Source organism: Bufo bufo, chromosome 10 (genome assembly GCF_905171765.1).
Source record: "Bufo bufo chromosome 10, aBufBuf1.1, whole genome shotgun sequence".
NCBI classification, from domain to species: Eukaryota; Metazoa; Chordata; class Amphibia; order Anura; family Bufonidae; genus Bufo; species Bufo bufo.
The window spans coordinates 67,116,388-67,129,365 of NC_053398.1; the positions used below are offsets into that span (position 1 = coordinate 67,116,388).

Consider the following 12,978-nt stretch of genomic DNA (forward strand, 5'->3'; position numbering starts at 1 on the left):
CAGCAGGTTATTATAGCCAAGTGATAAAGTACAGGGAAGATCCACTATATTGGACTGTACTTTATCCCTTCGCTATACATGCCTGTGGTGCATTCACTCCAGACAGCACTGCAAAGTCAGTTTTAATTGTTAATGGCCGCGTGACCATTAACCATGACGATCTATCATGTAGTGCGGTCTTCAGTAGTTAACTGTACGGAAGCTGGGAGGTATTTGACCACAGAACAATTGTATCACGGCCGCTCCATGTGGCCATAACTTAAAGGGAGTCTGTCACCACATTTGGGCATATTAGACCGATCAAATAGGGTTATATGATCCACCCAGAACTTAAAAACGGTACCTTTGTTGTGGAAAACTGACTTTTCTTTGAGCCGAAAATGAACTTATAAGGTTATGTTAATGAGCCCTCTCAAGTGCCCAGGGCGGTCTCTCAATCCTCGGAGCCCCAGGCAGCACCTCCTCAACGGCTCATCACCCCGCCCTCCGTGCGCCTCTGCCCGCCCGTTTACTCCCCTCCCCTGTCCTTTTCCAATGCGGCTGTGCAGTCCAAATCGTAGCGGGCGCATGCGCAATGCGATGCCCGCTCCTGACAGGGCATCGCGATACCTACTGCGCATGCGCCCGCTACGATGTGCGGTCCAAATCGTAGCGGTACACATGGGGGGTTGCATGGTGCTGTAATAAGCTCTATATATATATATATAAAAAAAAAAATTGGTGCTCTGCTGCAACAGCATGTGCCCCTAAGCTTTGTGTTACTGGTCGTTTCAGGCAGCAGCAGCAGCATTGCTGCACTGCCTGTGCCATTCACAGTGCTCACTGAGCTGATGAATGGCAGGAAAAGTGTAAGGCGTATTGCACTTTTTTCAGGGTGTAAAATGGCCTGAACAGGGGTCTATGACGCTTATACATGCGTTATTGCAACCTCTGGGTGACAGACTGCAGTCCAAGTATGCCACCATCTGCTGGTTAAGATTCTGCTGCATGTCCTGCTGCTGCTGGGTGGTTTCTTCAGTAGGTGCCTGAAGAAAACTGTTCATCATAGACTCCAGACTGAAGTTACAGCATATGGAGCTGCTGCTGGTGCTGCTCTTTCCCCCTCCCCCTCCCCCCCCCCCCCCCCCCCCCCCCCCCCTCCGCTGGCACATGGCACAGGGTTCCACCTTCCTGAGGAAGGGCGATGGAACTCGTGGACAGCGGATCAACTGACTACTCGGCATGTCTCGATAGTAGTCCATTTTTGCATCCGCCTCAGAAGGTCTAAAAAAAAAAGAAATTGATCATAATCCAATAGCGTGGCTCACACTACACACAAAGGGAATTGATGGGTGCACTATGTTTGGGAACCCAAACCGCCAAAAAGGGGAAAATTTTATAGGTAAAAATAAATAGGCACACCACTGTCTGGAAAGATATGTCGGACCACCTTTGGAATATTAAAACATCTCCCCAAATGTATTTATATAAAAATGAAATAAAATAAGGATGAATAATAAAAATAAAAAAATAAAAGATAAAACGTGAATGAATAGCAGCGATGGTTCACATAACACAGTAACTATTACTCATCCTAATCCTTTTGATTTCTAGAAAACTTCTCACATAAAAGTCCAATTCTATATGATATTCTGCCTACAAAAATATAATAAATGTTGGATTTTTAGGATATAATCAATGTTCAAAGTTCCTGGTAATTAGATCTCATGATTCCTATAGAAACTGATATCAGTCAAAGTTCATGATTTTTGTTCAGAATGAATGATTTGCAAAGTTTTTTTTTTATTTTAATTTTTTAAATTCCAAAAGAATTCTGAACAAAAGTGTCCGATCATTATAATATTTCCCACAGAAGAGGGACACGAATAGTAGAGCTCTATTTCCATGACAGATTGCTACTGTATCAATTTTAGACACCTAGAATATATGGATCGGACAATTTTGTTGTTCTGAATTTTTTTGAAATTAAAAATAAATAAATAAAAACTTTGCAAATCATGCATTCTGAACAAAAATCAGGAACTTTGACTGATATCAGTTTCTATAGGAATCATGAGATCTAATTACCAGGAACTTTGAACACTGATAATATCCTAAAAATTTTTTTTTTTTAGGCAGAATATCATATAGAATTGGACTTTTATGTGAATAATTTTCTAGAAATAAAATTGATTTTATGTGAGAAGTTTTCTAGAAATCAAAAGGATTAGGATGAGTAATTATTGTGTTATGTGAGCTGCTATTCATTCAAGTTCTTTTATCTTTATTTTTTATTTTTACTATTTAACAGATTAATAGGGATTATGGCATGTGACGTGGCGATATATTAGATTGCTCTTTAACACTGAGGCACAGTAATTCTATGTAAAAACTAAGATTAATGGGGATTGTGGCAGCAGTTAAAAAGAGATAAATGCAGCGATATATTAGACGGCCCTTTAATTCTGAGACAGTAATTCTATGTATAAAATAAGAGATTAACTGTGAATGTGCCAGCAGTTAAACAAGACGCAGATGGCGATATATTAGACCGTCGTTTAATACTGAAGCACAGTAATTCTATGTATAAACTAACAGATTAACGGGGATTGTGGCAGCAGTTCAACAAGATGCACACCGCCATTACAGTCAATCTGCACTGTCCCTGCCTTCTCCCTACCCAATATTCTACACTGCCCGTGGCGCATAGGCGCTCGTCACGTCTCTCCCTAAACTCAGCTCACAGTGAAATGACGGAGACCGCGCGGGATGAGGCTTTTATAGGGCTGTGACATTACAGGGGATGGAAATCTGCCGAATGGCTGGCTGCATGGCATTATGGGTCATATCACGTTCCCGCGCTTCTTATTTTCACTTTGTAACATGTGCAGCAGCCATTTTAGAAAAAAAAAAAATATTCATTACCACGAAGCAGCGAAACAAATTTTTCCTAAACTTTGGATAGAATTCCACTTCGGATGCTTCGATTCGCTCAACAATACTGTAAAGCATTGGCCTAGAGCACAGCAGAGAGGTCAGGTGAGAACGTACCAAGCTGCAGCAATGCATACAGGAGACCAGCGCTGGAAACCACAAAATACATAAGAAAGATGTTCCTCAGTTTCAGCCTCATGGCAAACAGACGTCAGATATGAGCATCTGCAAGTAAGAAGAGAGGACGTTTAGGAGACAGCACCGCACATATAAGGGCTCTTTCACACTTGCGTTCTTGTCTTCCGGCATAGAGTTCCGTCGTCGGGGCTCTATGCCGGAAGAATCCTGATCAGGATTATCCCCATGCATTCTGAATGGAGAGAAATCCGTTCAGGATGTCTTCAGTTCAGGACCGGAACGTTTTTTGGCCGGAGAAAATACCGCAGCATGCTGCGCTTTTTGCTCCGGCCAAAAATCCTGAACACTTGCCGCAAGCCCGGATCCGGAATTCATGCCCATTGAAAGGCATTAATCCGGATCCGGCCTTAAGCTAAACGTCGTTTCGGCGCATTACCGGATCCGACGTTCCGCTTTTTCTGAATGGTTACCATGGCTGCCAGGACGCTAAAGTCCTGTCTGCCATGGTAAAGTGTAGAGTGGAGCGGGGAAACAGCACACCCACCGTCCGCGCGGCCCCCAGGGCGCCCCATGTGCATGGATCACGCGATCCATGCGCATGGGGCGCCCCGATGCCACCCCAGGAGCCACACGGGCGGCAAGCACACTGCTCCCCCACCACTACCATGGCAACCAGGACTTTAATAGCGTCCTGGCTGCCATAGTAACACTGAACGCATTTTGAAGACTGATCCGTCTTCAAATGCTTTCAGTTCACTTGCGGTATTACGGATCCGGCGGGCACCTCCGGCAACGGAAGTGCACGCCGGATCCCAACAACGCAAGTGTGAAAGAGCCCTAACAGAGGAACTACAACCCCCCAGAAGAGCTTTCCTATGGTCCTAACAAGGACTCCTCAATGACAACCATTAGAGCCAGTGACTGATTACCTAGACTTCCGCCAGATGAAACTGACCCGCCGGTGCTGCGGAGAGGGCACGCTGTGATGAGCAGTTCACACTACAACTACTCTCATATCACAGGGAACACGTAACGATTTAAGACATATTTACTATGACCAGCCACCCGCCACTACAGAAGACGCGCAGCCTGATGACGTCACCACTACTGTGCCACGCGTGAGGTCATGTGACCGGGACGCAGGAGACGTCCTGCTAGTCGGTGCAGAGACACGGGCTACCGGGAAAGGGAATCCTCTGCACAAATACTGTGTGAAGGCGAGGATTGCCAGAGTTAGGAATCCTCAAAGCAGATAGTAGCCTTAGATGGATTTAGGAAATAGGACTGTCATGGAAAGAGTGGAAGAAGAGGAATAGAAAATGGACAAGATGACAATCCTGTAAAGAGTTGTGTACTGCTCCACTGTATCAAATAGGTTTCCATGGTTACAGACCACAATCCTGTTTCTGAACCTGCACTACTTCTCACTAACATAAATGAGGTAGGTTACAAGAAGTGAAGAGCAGATGGACTTGCTATCTCCGCCATCTCCACATCTATCTTGACAGCATGGGGAATAAATCTTTGTAATCGGAATAGCCCCTTTACAACCAGCACTGTACATGCACGGCAGAAGTTGTCACTTTAAACAGGGCAGCCATTCGCAAGAACAGCAGGTGCCATAGCCAGGGGCGTTGCTAGGGTCTATAAAGATGCGGGGCCCAAGCTCCAATGCATATGGCCCAATTCTCTAAGGCTACTTTCACACCTGCGTCTACGTGCAGATCCGTCTGGTATGTGCACAGACGGATCCGCACCTATAATGCAAACGCTTGCATCCAGTCAGAACGGATCCGGTTGCATTACCATGAACAAAAAAAAATTTTTATATATATTTTTTGTTCATGATAATGCAAACGGATCCGTTTTGACTTACATTGAAAGTCAATGGGAGGCGGATCAGTTTTCAATTGCACCATATTGTGTCAGTGAAAACTGAACCGTCCCTATTGACACATTGTAAGTCAGGACGGATCCGTTTGGCTGCAAGCAGCGTTTTGGTGTCCGCCTCCAGAGCGGAATGGAGGCAAACTGATGCATTCTGAACGGATCCTTATCCATTCAGAATGCATTGGGGCTGAACTGATCCGTTTTTGGGCCGCTTGTGAGATCCCTGAAATGGATCTCGCAAGCGGACCCAGAAACGCCAGTGTGAAAGTAGCCTTAGTCAACCAATATTCCTCTGTTTACTGTCCTCAGAAATTATAATTCCTCACCACCTCCGCCATACAGTCCCATGTAAATAACATCCCACTATTTCTCCAGCCCCCTCCAAAATACAGTCCCATGTAAATAACATCACCTCCTCCCCAGCCGCCTTCAAAATACAGTCCCATGTAAATAACATCACTCCACCCTACTGTCCCATGTAAATAACTTCCCTCCCTTCAGCCCTAACATACAGTCCCAGTTAACCCCTTAAGGACCGGACTCATTTTCACCTTAAAGGGCTTCTGTCACCCCACTAAAGTCTTTTTTTTTTTTTGGGCTAGTTAAATTACTTATACTGCGATATATCAATATATAATGGTCTTACTTTGCTTCAGCAGTTTCTTTTAAAAGCGAACTTTTATAATATGTAAATTCGGTCTCTACCAGCAAGTAGGGCGGCTACTTGCTGGTAGCCGCCGCAAAAAGCCGCCCCCTCGTCGTGTTGATTGACAGGGCCAGCCGGGATCTCCTCCTCCGGCCAGCCCTGTCAGCATTTCAAAAATCGCGCGCCTGTGTTCATTCGGCACAGGCGCTCTGAGATGAGGAGGCTCGCCTCCTCAGCACTCCCTCAGTGCGCCTGCGCCGATGACGTCTTCTATTTCGGTGATGTCATCGGCGCAGGCGCACTGAGGGAGTTCTGAGGAGACGAGCCTCCTCATCTCAGAGCACCTGCGCCGAATGAACACAGGCGCGCGATTTTTGAAATGCTGACAGGGCCGGCCGGCAGGAGGAGATCGTGGCTGGCCCTGTCAATCAATACGACGAGGGGGCGGTTTTCTGCAGCAGCTACCAGCAAGTAGCCGCCCTACTTGCTGGTAGAGACCGAATTTACATATTATAAAACTTCGTTTTTGGAAGAAACTGCTGGATCAAAGTAAGTAAGACCATTATATTTTCATATATCGCAATATAACTAATTTAACTAGCCCAAAAAAAAAAATAATCACTTTAGTGGGGTGACAGAAGCCCTTTAACCACTTCAGCCCCCAGTGCTTAAACACCCTGAAAGACCAGGCCACTTTTTACACTTCTGACCTACACTACTTTCACCATTTATTGCTCGGTCATGCAACTTACCACCCAAATGAATTTTACCTCTTCTTCTCACTAATAGAGCTTTCATTTGGTGGTATTTCTTTGCTGCTGACATTTTTACTTTTTTTGTTATTAATCGAAATTTAACGATTTTTTTGCAAAAAAAATGACATTTTTCACTTTCAGTTGTCAAATTTTGCAAAAAAAACTACATCCATATATAAATTTTGCTCTAAATTTATTGTTCTACATGTCTTTGATAAAAAAAAAAAATGGTTTGGGTAAAAGTTATAGCGTTTACAAACTATGGTACAAAAATGTGAATTTCCGCTTTTTGAAGCAGCTCTGACTTTCTGAGCACCTGTCATGTTTCCTGAGGTTCTACAATGCCCAGACAGTACAAACACCCCACAAATGACCCCATTTCGGAAAGTACACACCCTAAGGTATTCGCTGATGGGCATAGTGAGTTCATAGAACTTTTTATTTTTTGTCACAAGTTAGCGGAAAATGATGATTTTTTTTTTTTTTCTTACAAAGTCTCATATTCCACTAACTTGTGACAAAAAATAAAAACTTCCATGAACTCACTATGCCCATCAGCGAATACCTTGGGGTCTCTTCTTTCCAAAATGGGGTCACTTGTGGGGTAGTTATACTGCCCTGGCATTCTAGGGGCCCAAATGTGTGGTAAGGAGTTTGAAATCAAATTCAGTAAAAAATGACCTGTGAAATCCGAAAGGTGCTCTTTGGAATGTGGGCCCCTTTGCCCACCTAGGCTGCAAAAAAGTGTCACACATCTGGTATCCCCGTACTCAGGAGAAGTTGAGGAATGTGTTTTGGGGTGTCTTTTTACATATACCCATGCTGGGTGAGATAAATATCTTGGTCAAATGCCAACTTTGTATAAAAAAATGGGAAAAGTTGTCTTTTGCCAAGATATTTCTCTCACCCAGTATGGGTATATATAAAATGACACCCCAAAACACATTCCCCACCTTCTCCTGAGTACGGAGATACCAGATGTGTGACACTTTTTTGCAGCCTAGGTGGGCAAAGGGGCCCATATTCCAAAGAGCACCTTTCGGATTTCACAGGTCATTTTTTACAGAATTTGATTTCAAACTCCTTACCACACATTTGGGCCCCTAGAATGCCAGGGCAGTATAACTACCCCACAAGTGACCCCATTTTGGAAAGAAGACACCCCAAGGTATTCCGTGAGGGGCATGGCGAGTTCCTAGAATTTTTTATTTTTTGTCACAAGTTAGTGGAAAATGATGTTTTTTTTTTTGTTTTGTTTTTTTGTTTTTTTTTTCATACAAAGTCTCATATTCCACTAACTTGTGACAAAAAATAAAAAATTCCATGAACTCACTATGCCCATCAGCGAATACCTTGGGGTCTCTTCTTTCCAAAATGGGGTCACTTGTGGGGTAGTTATACTGCCCTGGCATTCTAGGGGCCCAAATGTGTGGTAAGGAGTTTGAAATCAAATTCAGTAAAAAATGACCTGTGAAATCCGAAAGGTGCTCTTTGGAATGTGGGCCCCTTTGCCCACCTAGGCTGCAAAAAAGTGTCACACATCTGGTATCCCCGTACTCAGGAGAAGTTGAGGAATGCTTTGGGGTGTCTTTTTACATATACCCATGCTGGGTGAGAGAAATATCTTGGTCAAATGCCAACTTTGTATAAAAAAATTGGAAAAGTTGTCTTTTGCCAAGATATTTCTCTCACCCAGCATGGGTATATGTAAAATGACACCCCAAAACACATTCCCCACCTTCTCCTGAGTACGGAGATACCAGATGTGTGACACTTTTTTGCAGCCTAGGTGGGCAAAGGGGCCCATATTCCAAAGAGCACCTTTCGGATTTCACAGGTCATTTTTTACAGAATTTGATTTCAAACTCCTTACCACACATTTGGGCCCCTAGAATGCCAGGGCAGTATAACTACCCCACAAGTGACCCCATTTTGGAAAGAAGAGACCCCAAGGTATTCGCTGATGGGCATAGTGAGTTCATGGAAATTTTTTTTTTTTGTCACAAGTTAGTGGAATAGGAGACTTTGTATGAAAAAAAAAAAATAAATCATCATTTTCCACTAACTTGTGACAAAAAATAAAAAATTCGAGGAACTCGCCATGCCCCTCACGGAATACCTTGGGTTGTCTTCTTTCCAAAATGGGGTCACTTGTGGGGTAGTTATACTGCCCTGGCATTTTCCAGGGGCCCTAATGTCTGGTAAGTAGGTAAATGACCTGTGAAATCCGAAAGGTGCTCTTTGGAATGTGGGCCCCTTTGCCCACCTAGGCTGCAAAAAAGTGTCACGCATCTGGTATCTCCGTACTCAGGAGAAGGTGGGGAATGTGTTTTGGGGTGTCATTTTACATATACCCATGCTGGGTGAGAGAAATATCTTGGCAAAAGACAACTTTTCCCATTTTTTTTTATACTAAGTTGGCATTTGACCAAGATATTTATCTCACCCAGCATGGGTATATGTAAAATGACACCCCAAAACATATTCCCCAACTTCTGCTGAATACGGAGATACCACATGTGTGACACTTTTTTGCAGCCTAGGTGGGCAAAGGTGCCCAAATTCCTTTTAGGAGGGCATTTTTAGACATTTGGATACCAGACTTCTTCTCACGCTTTGGGGCCCCTAAAATGCCAGGGCAGTATAAATACCCCACATGTGACCCCATTTTGGAAAGAAGACACCCCAAGGTATTCAATGAGGGGCATGGCGAGTTCATTGAAAAAAAATTTTTTTGGCACAAGTTAGCGGAAATTGATTTTTTTGATTTTGTTCTCACAAAGTCTCCCTTTCCGCTAACTTGGGACAAAAATTTCAATCTTTCATGAACTCAATAAGCCCCTCAGCGAATACCTTGGGGTGTCTTCTTTCCAAAATGGTGTTATTTGTGGGGTGTTTGTACTGCCCTGGCATTTGAGGGTCTCCGCAATCATTACATGTATGCCCAGCATTAGGAGTTTCTGCTATTCTCCTTATATTGAGCATACGGGTAATGAGATTTTTTTTTTCCGTTCAGCCTCTGGGCTGAAAGAAAAAATGAACGGCACAGATTTCTTCATTCGCATCGATCAATGTGGATGAAAAAATCTCTGCCAAAAAAAGAAAAAGGAGGGGAAAGGCGTCTGCCAGGACATAGGAGCTCCGCCCAACATCCATACCCACTTCAGCTCGTATGCCCTGGCAAACCAGATTTCTCCATTCACATCAATCGATGTGGATGAATAAATCATTGCCGGGATTTTTTTTTTTATATATACAAAGTGTTTGCCAAAGTATATGAACACCGCCACCTCCTCAGCTCATATGCCTCGGCAAACGTATCTTTTACTGCAGAGGAGAAATCTCGTCTTGCAGCGCTGCATACACCGACTTGCGTGTAATCTGACAGCAGCGCAATGCTTCTGTCCGAATGCACATCAGTGCTGCAGCTGGTCGATCGGTTGGTCCACCTGAAGGGTAAAAAAAACAAAACAAAAAAGAAAAAAACAGGCCGCAAAGCAATAACTTTATTAACTGTTGAACAGAACATAGAAACTTTTTTTAAACTTTTTTAACTGAACGTTTAACTTTTTTACTTACCGGTATTTTTTTTTTTGTTTATTTTTTTTACCTTTATAGAACAAACCTCTCCTTCCCCATGGGACAATGTGCAAAGCGCAAATCGCCCAAAGATGTGGCGAAGTACGTTATGCACTTTATCCCAGGTGAAAGGAGAGATTTGCAGCAGCTGTGAGTGAATGGGCCCTAATAGCCCTGTGTGCCTGTCCTGGTGAGATGTGATCCCTATTCTAGGTGTACCTGTGTGTGGTACTTCCGGAAACACTCTCCATAGCATAGGGCAGGGTGGTCAGCACAGTCAGGACAGAAATAGCGGGTGTCACGCCTTATTCCACTCCTGCTACAGACACGACATCTTTTTCGGGGTGACGGTTGGGTTGAGGTACCAGGAACGACACTGGGGAAATGTCGCTCGTGTAGACGGCTAACTACACTGGTGGATGGGGCCACGGAACCTCCTGGGTAAAGGAGGTTCTCGATGATCTCTTCCTGGAATTTGAGGAAGGATCCTGTTCTCCCAGCCTTACTGTAGAGAACAAAACTATTGTAGAGCGCCAATTGAATTAAATATACAGACACCTTCTTATACCAGCGTCTGGTTCTGCGGGAAACTAAATACGGAGACAACATCTGGTCATTGAAGTCCACCCCTCCCATGAGCGCATTATAGTCGTGGACACAGAGGGGCTTTTCAATGACACGGGTTGCTCGCTCAATTTGGATTGTCGTGTCTGCGTGAATGGAGGAGAGCATGTAAACGTCACGCTTGTCTCTCCATTTCACCGCGAGCAGTTCTTCGTTACACAAGGCAGCCCTCTGCCCCCTTGCAAGACGGGTGGTTACAAGCCGTTGGGGGAAGCCCACGCGACTAGTTCGCGCGGTGCCACAGGCGCAAATCCGTTCTAGAAACAAATGCCTAAAGAGGGCCACACTTGTGTAGAAATTGTCCACATAAAGATGGTACCCCTTGCCGAATAAGGGTGACACCAAGTCCCAGACTGTCTTCCCACTGCTCCCCAGGTAGTCAGGGCAACCGACCGGCTCCAGGGTCTGATCTTTTCCCTCATAGATCCGAAATTTGTGGGTATAGCCTGTGGCCCTTTCACAGAGCTTATACAATTTGACCCCATACCGGGCACGCTTGCTTGTGATGTATTGTTTGAAGCCAAGGCGCCCGGTAAAATGTATTAGGGACTCGTCTACGCAGATGTTTTGCTCAGGGGTATACAAATCTGCAAATTTCAGGTTGAAATGGTCTATGAGGGGCCGAATTTTGTGGAGCCGGTCAAAAGCAGGGTGGCCTCTGGGACGGGAGGTGGTGTTGTCGCTAAAGTGCAGGAAACGCAGGATGGTCTCAAATCGTGTCCTGGACATAGCAGCAGAGAACATGGGCATGTGATGAATTGGGTGCGTTGACCAATATGACCGCAATTCATGCTTTTTTGTCAGGCCCATGTTGAGGAGAAGGCCCAAAAAAATTTTAAGTTCGGAAACTTGGACTGGTTTCCACCGGAAAGGCTGGGCATAATAGCTTCCCGGGTTAGCGGTTATAAATTGTGTGGCATACTGGTTGGTCTCTGCCACGACTAAGTCCAAGAGCTCCGCAGTCAAGAACAGCTCAAAAAATCCCAGGGCCGAACCGATTTGAGCCGTCTCAACCCGAACTCCAGACTGGGCGGTGAAAGGGGGAACTAATGGTGCGGCTGAAGTTGGTGACTGCCAATCAGGATTTGCCAGCACCTCAGGGACTCTAGGGGCTCTACGGGCCTGTCTGTGCGGTGGCTGCGACGGGGTAACTATTGCACATGCCACCGTACCAGCTTCAACTGCCCTTCTGGTGCTCGCTACTTCACCAGGTTGTACGGCAGTGCTGGTACTAGGTCCAGGAAGGGCTGCGCTGCTGGTGTATGCCTCACCACGTGATCCGGCAGCGACAGCCCCACTCTGCTGCTCTTGAAGCGGATCCTGCGTAACCTGTGGTCTAGCGACATGGGGCCGGGTACGCCTGGTGCTGCCAGGGACCTCCACCTCCTCGTCCGAACTTTGGGTCAGAGAGCCACTGCTTTCCACAGGTTCATATTCTGACCCGCTAGATTCGTCAGATGAGGGTTCCCACTCCTCATCCGACTGGGTCAGAATCCTGTAGGCCTCTTCAGAAGAATACCCCCTGTTTGACATTTTGGACTACTAAATTTAGGGGTATTCCCTGAGACTACCCAAGAAAAAAAGCAAACCTGTCTTACAAAGGGGAGGCTAGCGAAGTACCGGAGGCCGCTGCGGTTGATAAAAAATATCAAAACTGATTTTTTTATCGCCGCAGTGCGTGTAAAATGAATGTGCAGTGATCAAAAAATATATATTTTTTGTCACTGCGGTGGGGCGGGCGTGGGTGAACGCACGTGTGGGCGACCGATCAGGCCTGATCGGGCAAACACTGCGTTTTGGGTGGAGGGCGAACTAAAGTGACACTAATACTATTATAGATCTGACCGTGATCAGTTTTGATCACTTACAGATACTATAAAAGTACAAATGCTGATTAGCGATACGCTATTCAGCGAATAAAAGTGACTGCGGTGCGGTGGGGTGGGCGCTAACTGACGCTAACTACCTAACCAAGGGGCCTAAACTATCCCTAAAACCTATGTCAATACCAGTGAAAAAAAAAAAAGTGACAGTTTACACTGATCACTTTTTTTCCTTTCACTAGTGATTGACAGGGGCGATCAAAGGGGTGATCAAAGGGTTAATTGGGGTGCAGGTGGGTGATCTGGGGCTAAGGTGTAGTGTTGGTGCTACTCACAGTTCAGTCTGCTCCTGTGCTGGATCCAACCGACGAAAAGGACCAGCACAGGAGCAGACAAGCCATATAACAGATCATATTTACTAATATGATCTGTTATATGACTTTGGATTGGATTTTTTGAAAATCGCCAGCCTGCCAGCCAATGATCGTTGCTGGCAGGCTGGTGACAAAATACTTCTTTTAATTTTGCCGGCCCGCGATGCGCATGCGCTGGCCGGCTTTGAGCGAAATCTCGCGTCTCGCGAGATGACGCGTATATGCGTGACTCTGCG

General features: G+C 45.2%; 1 protein-coding gene across 1 annotated transcript in view; it reads right to left on the bottom strand.

Annotated features, from left to right (window-relative positions):
• B3GAT3 (beta-1,3-glucuronyltransferase 3) overlaps positions 1-4,149 on the bottom strand; it is a 79,768-nt gene extending 75,619 nt beyond the window's left edge. The window contains exons 1-3 of the mRNA XM_040409728.1: positions 4,036-4,149; positions 3,981-3,995; positions 3,031-3,138 (exon numbers count right to left, since the gene is read on the bottom strand). Coding sequence (XP_040265662.1) covers positions 3,031-3,112 — 82 coding nt within the window. The 5' untranslated portion in view covers positions 3,113-3,138; positions 3,981-3,995; positions 4,036-4,149. The remainder of the gene's footprint in view (positions 1-3,030; positions 3,139-3,980; positions 3,996-4,035) is intronic.
• Positions 4,150-12,978: the final 8,829 nt, after the last annotated feature.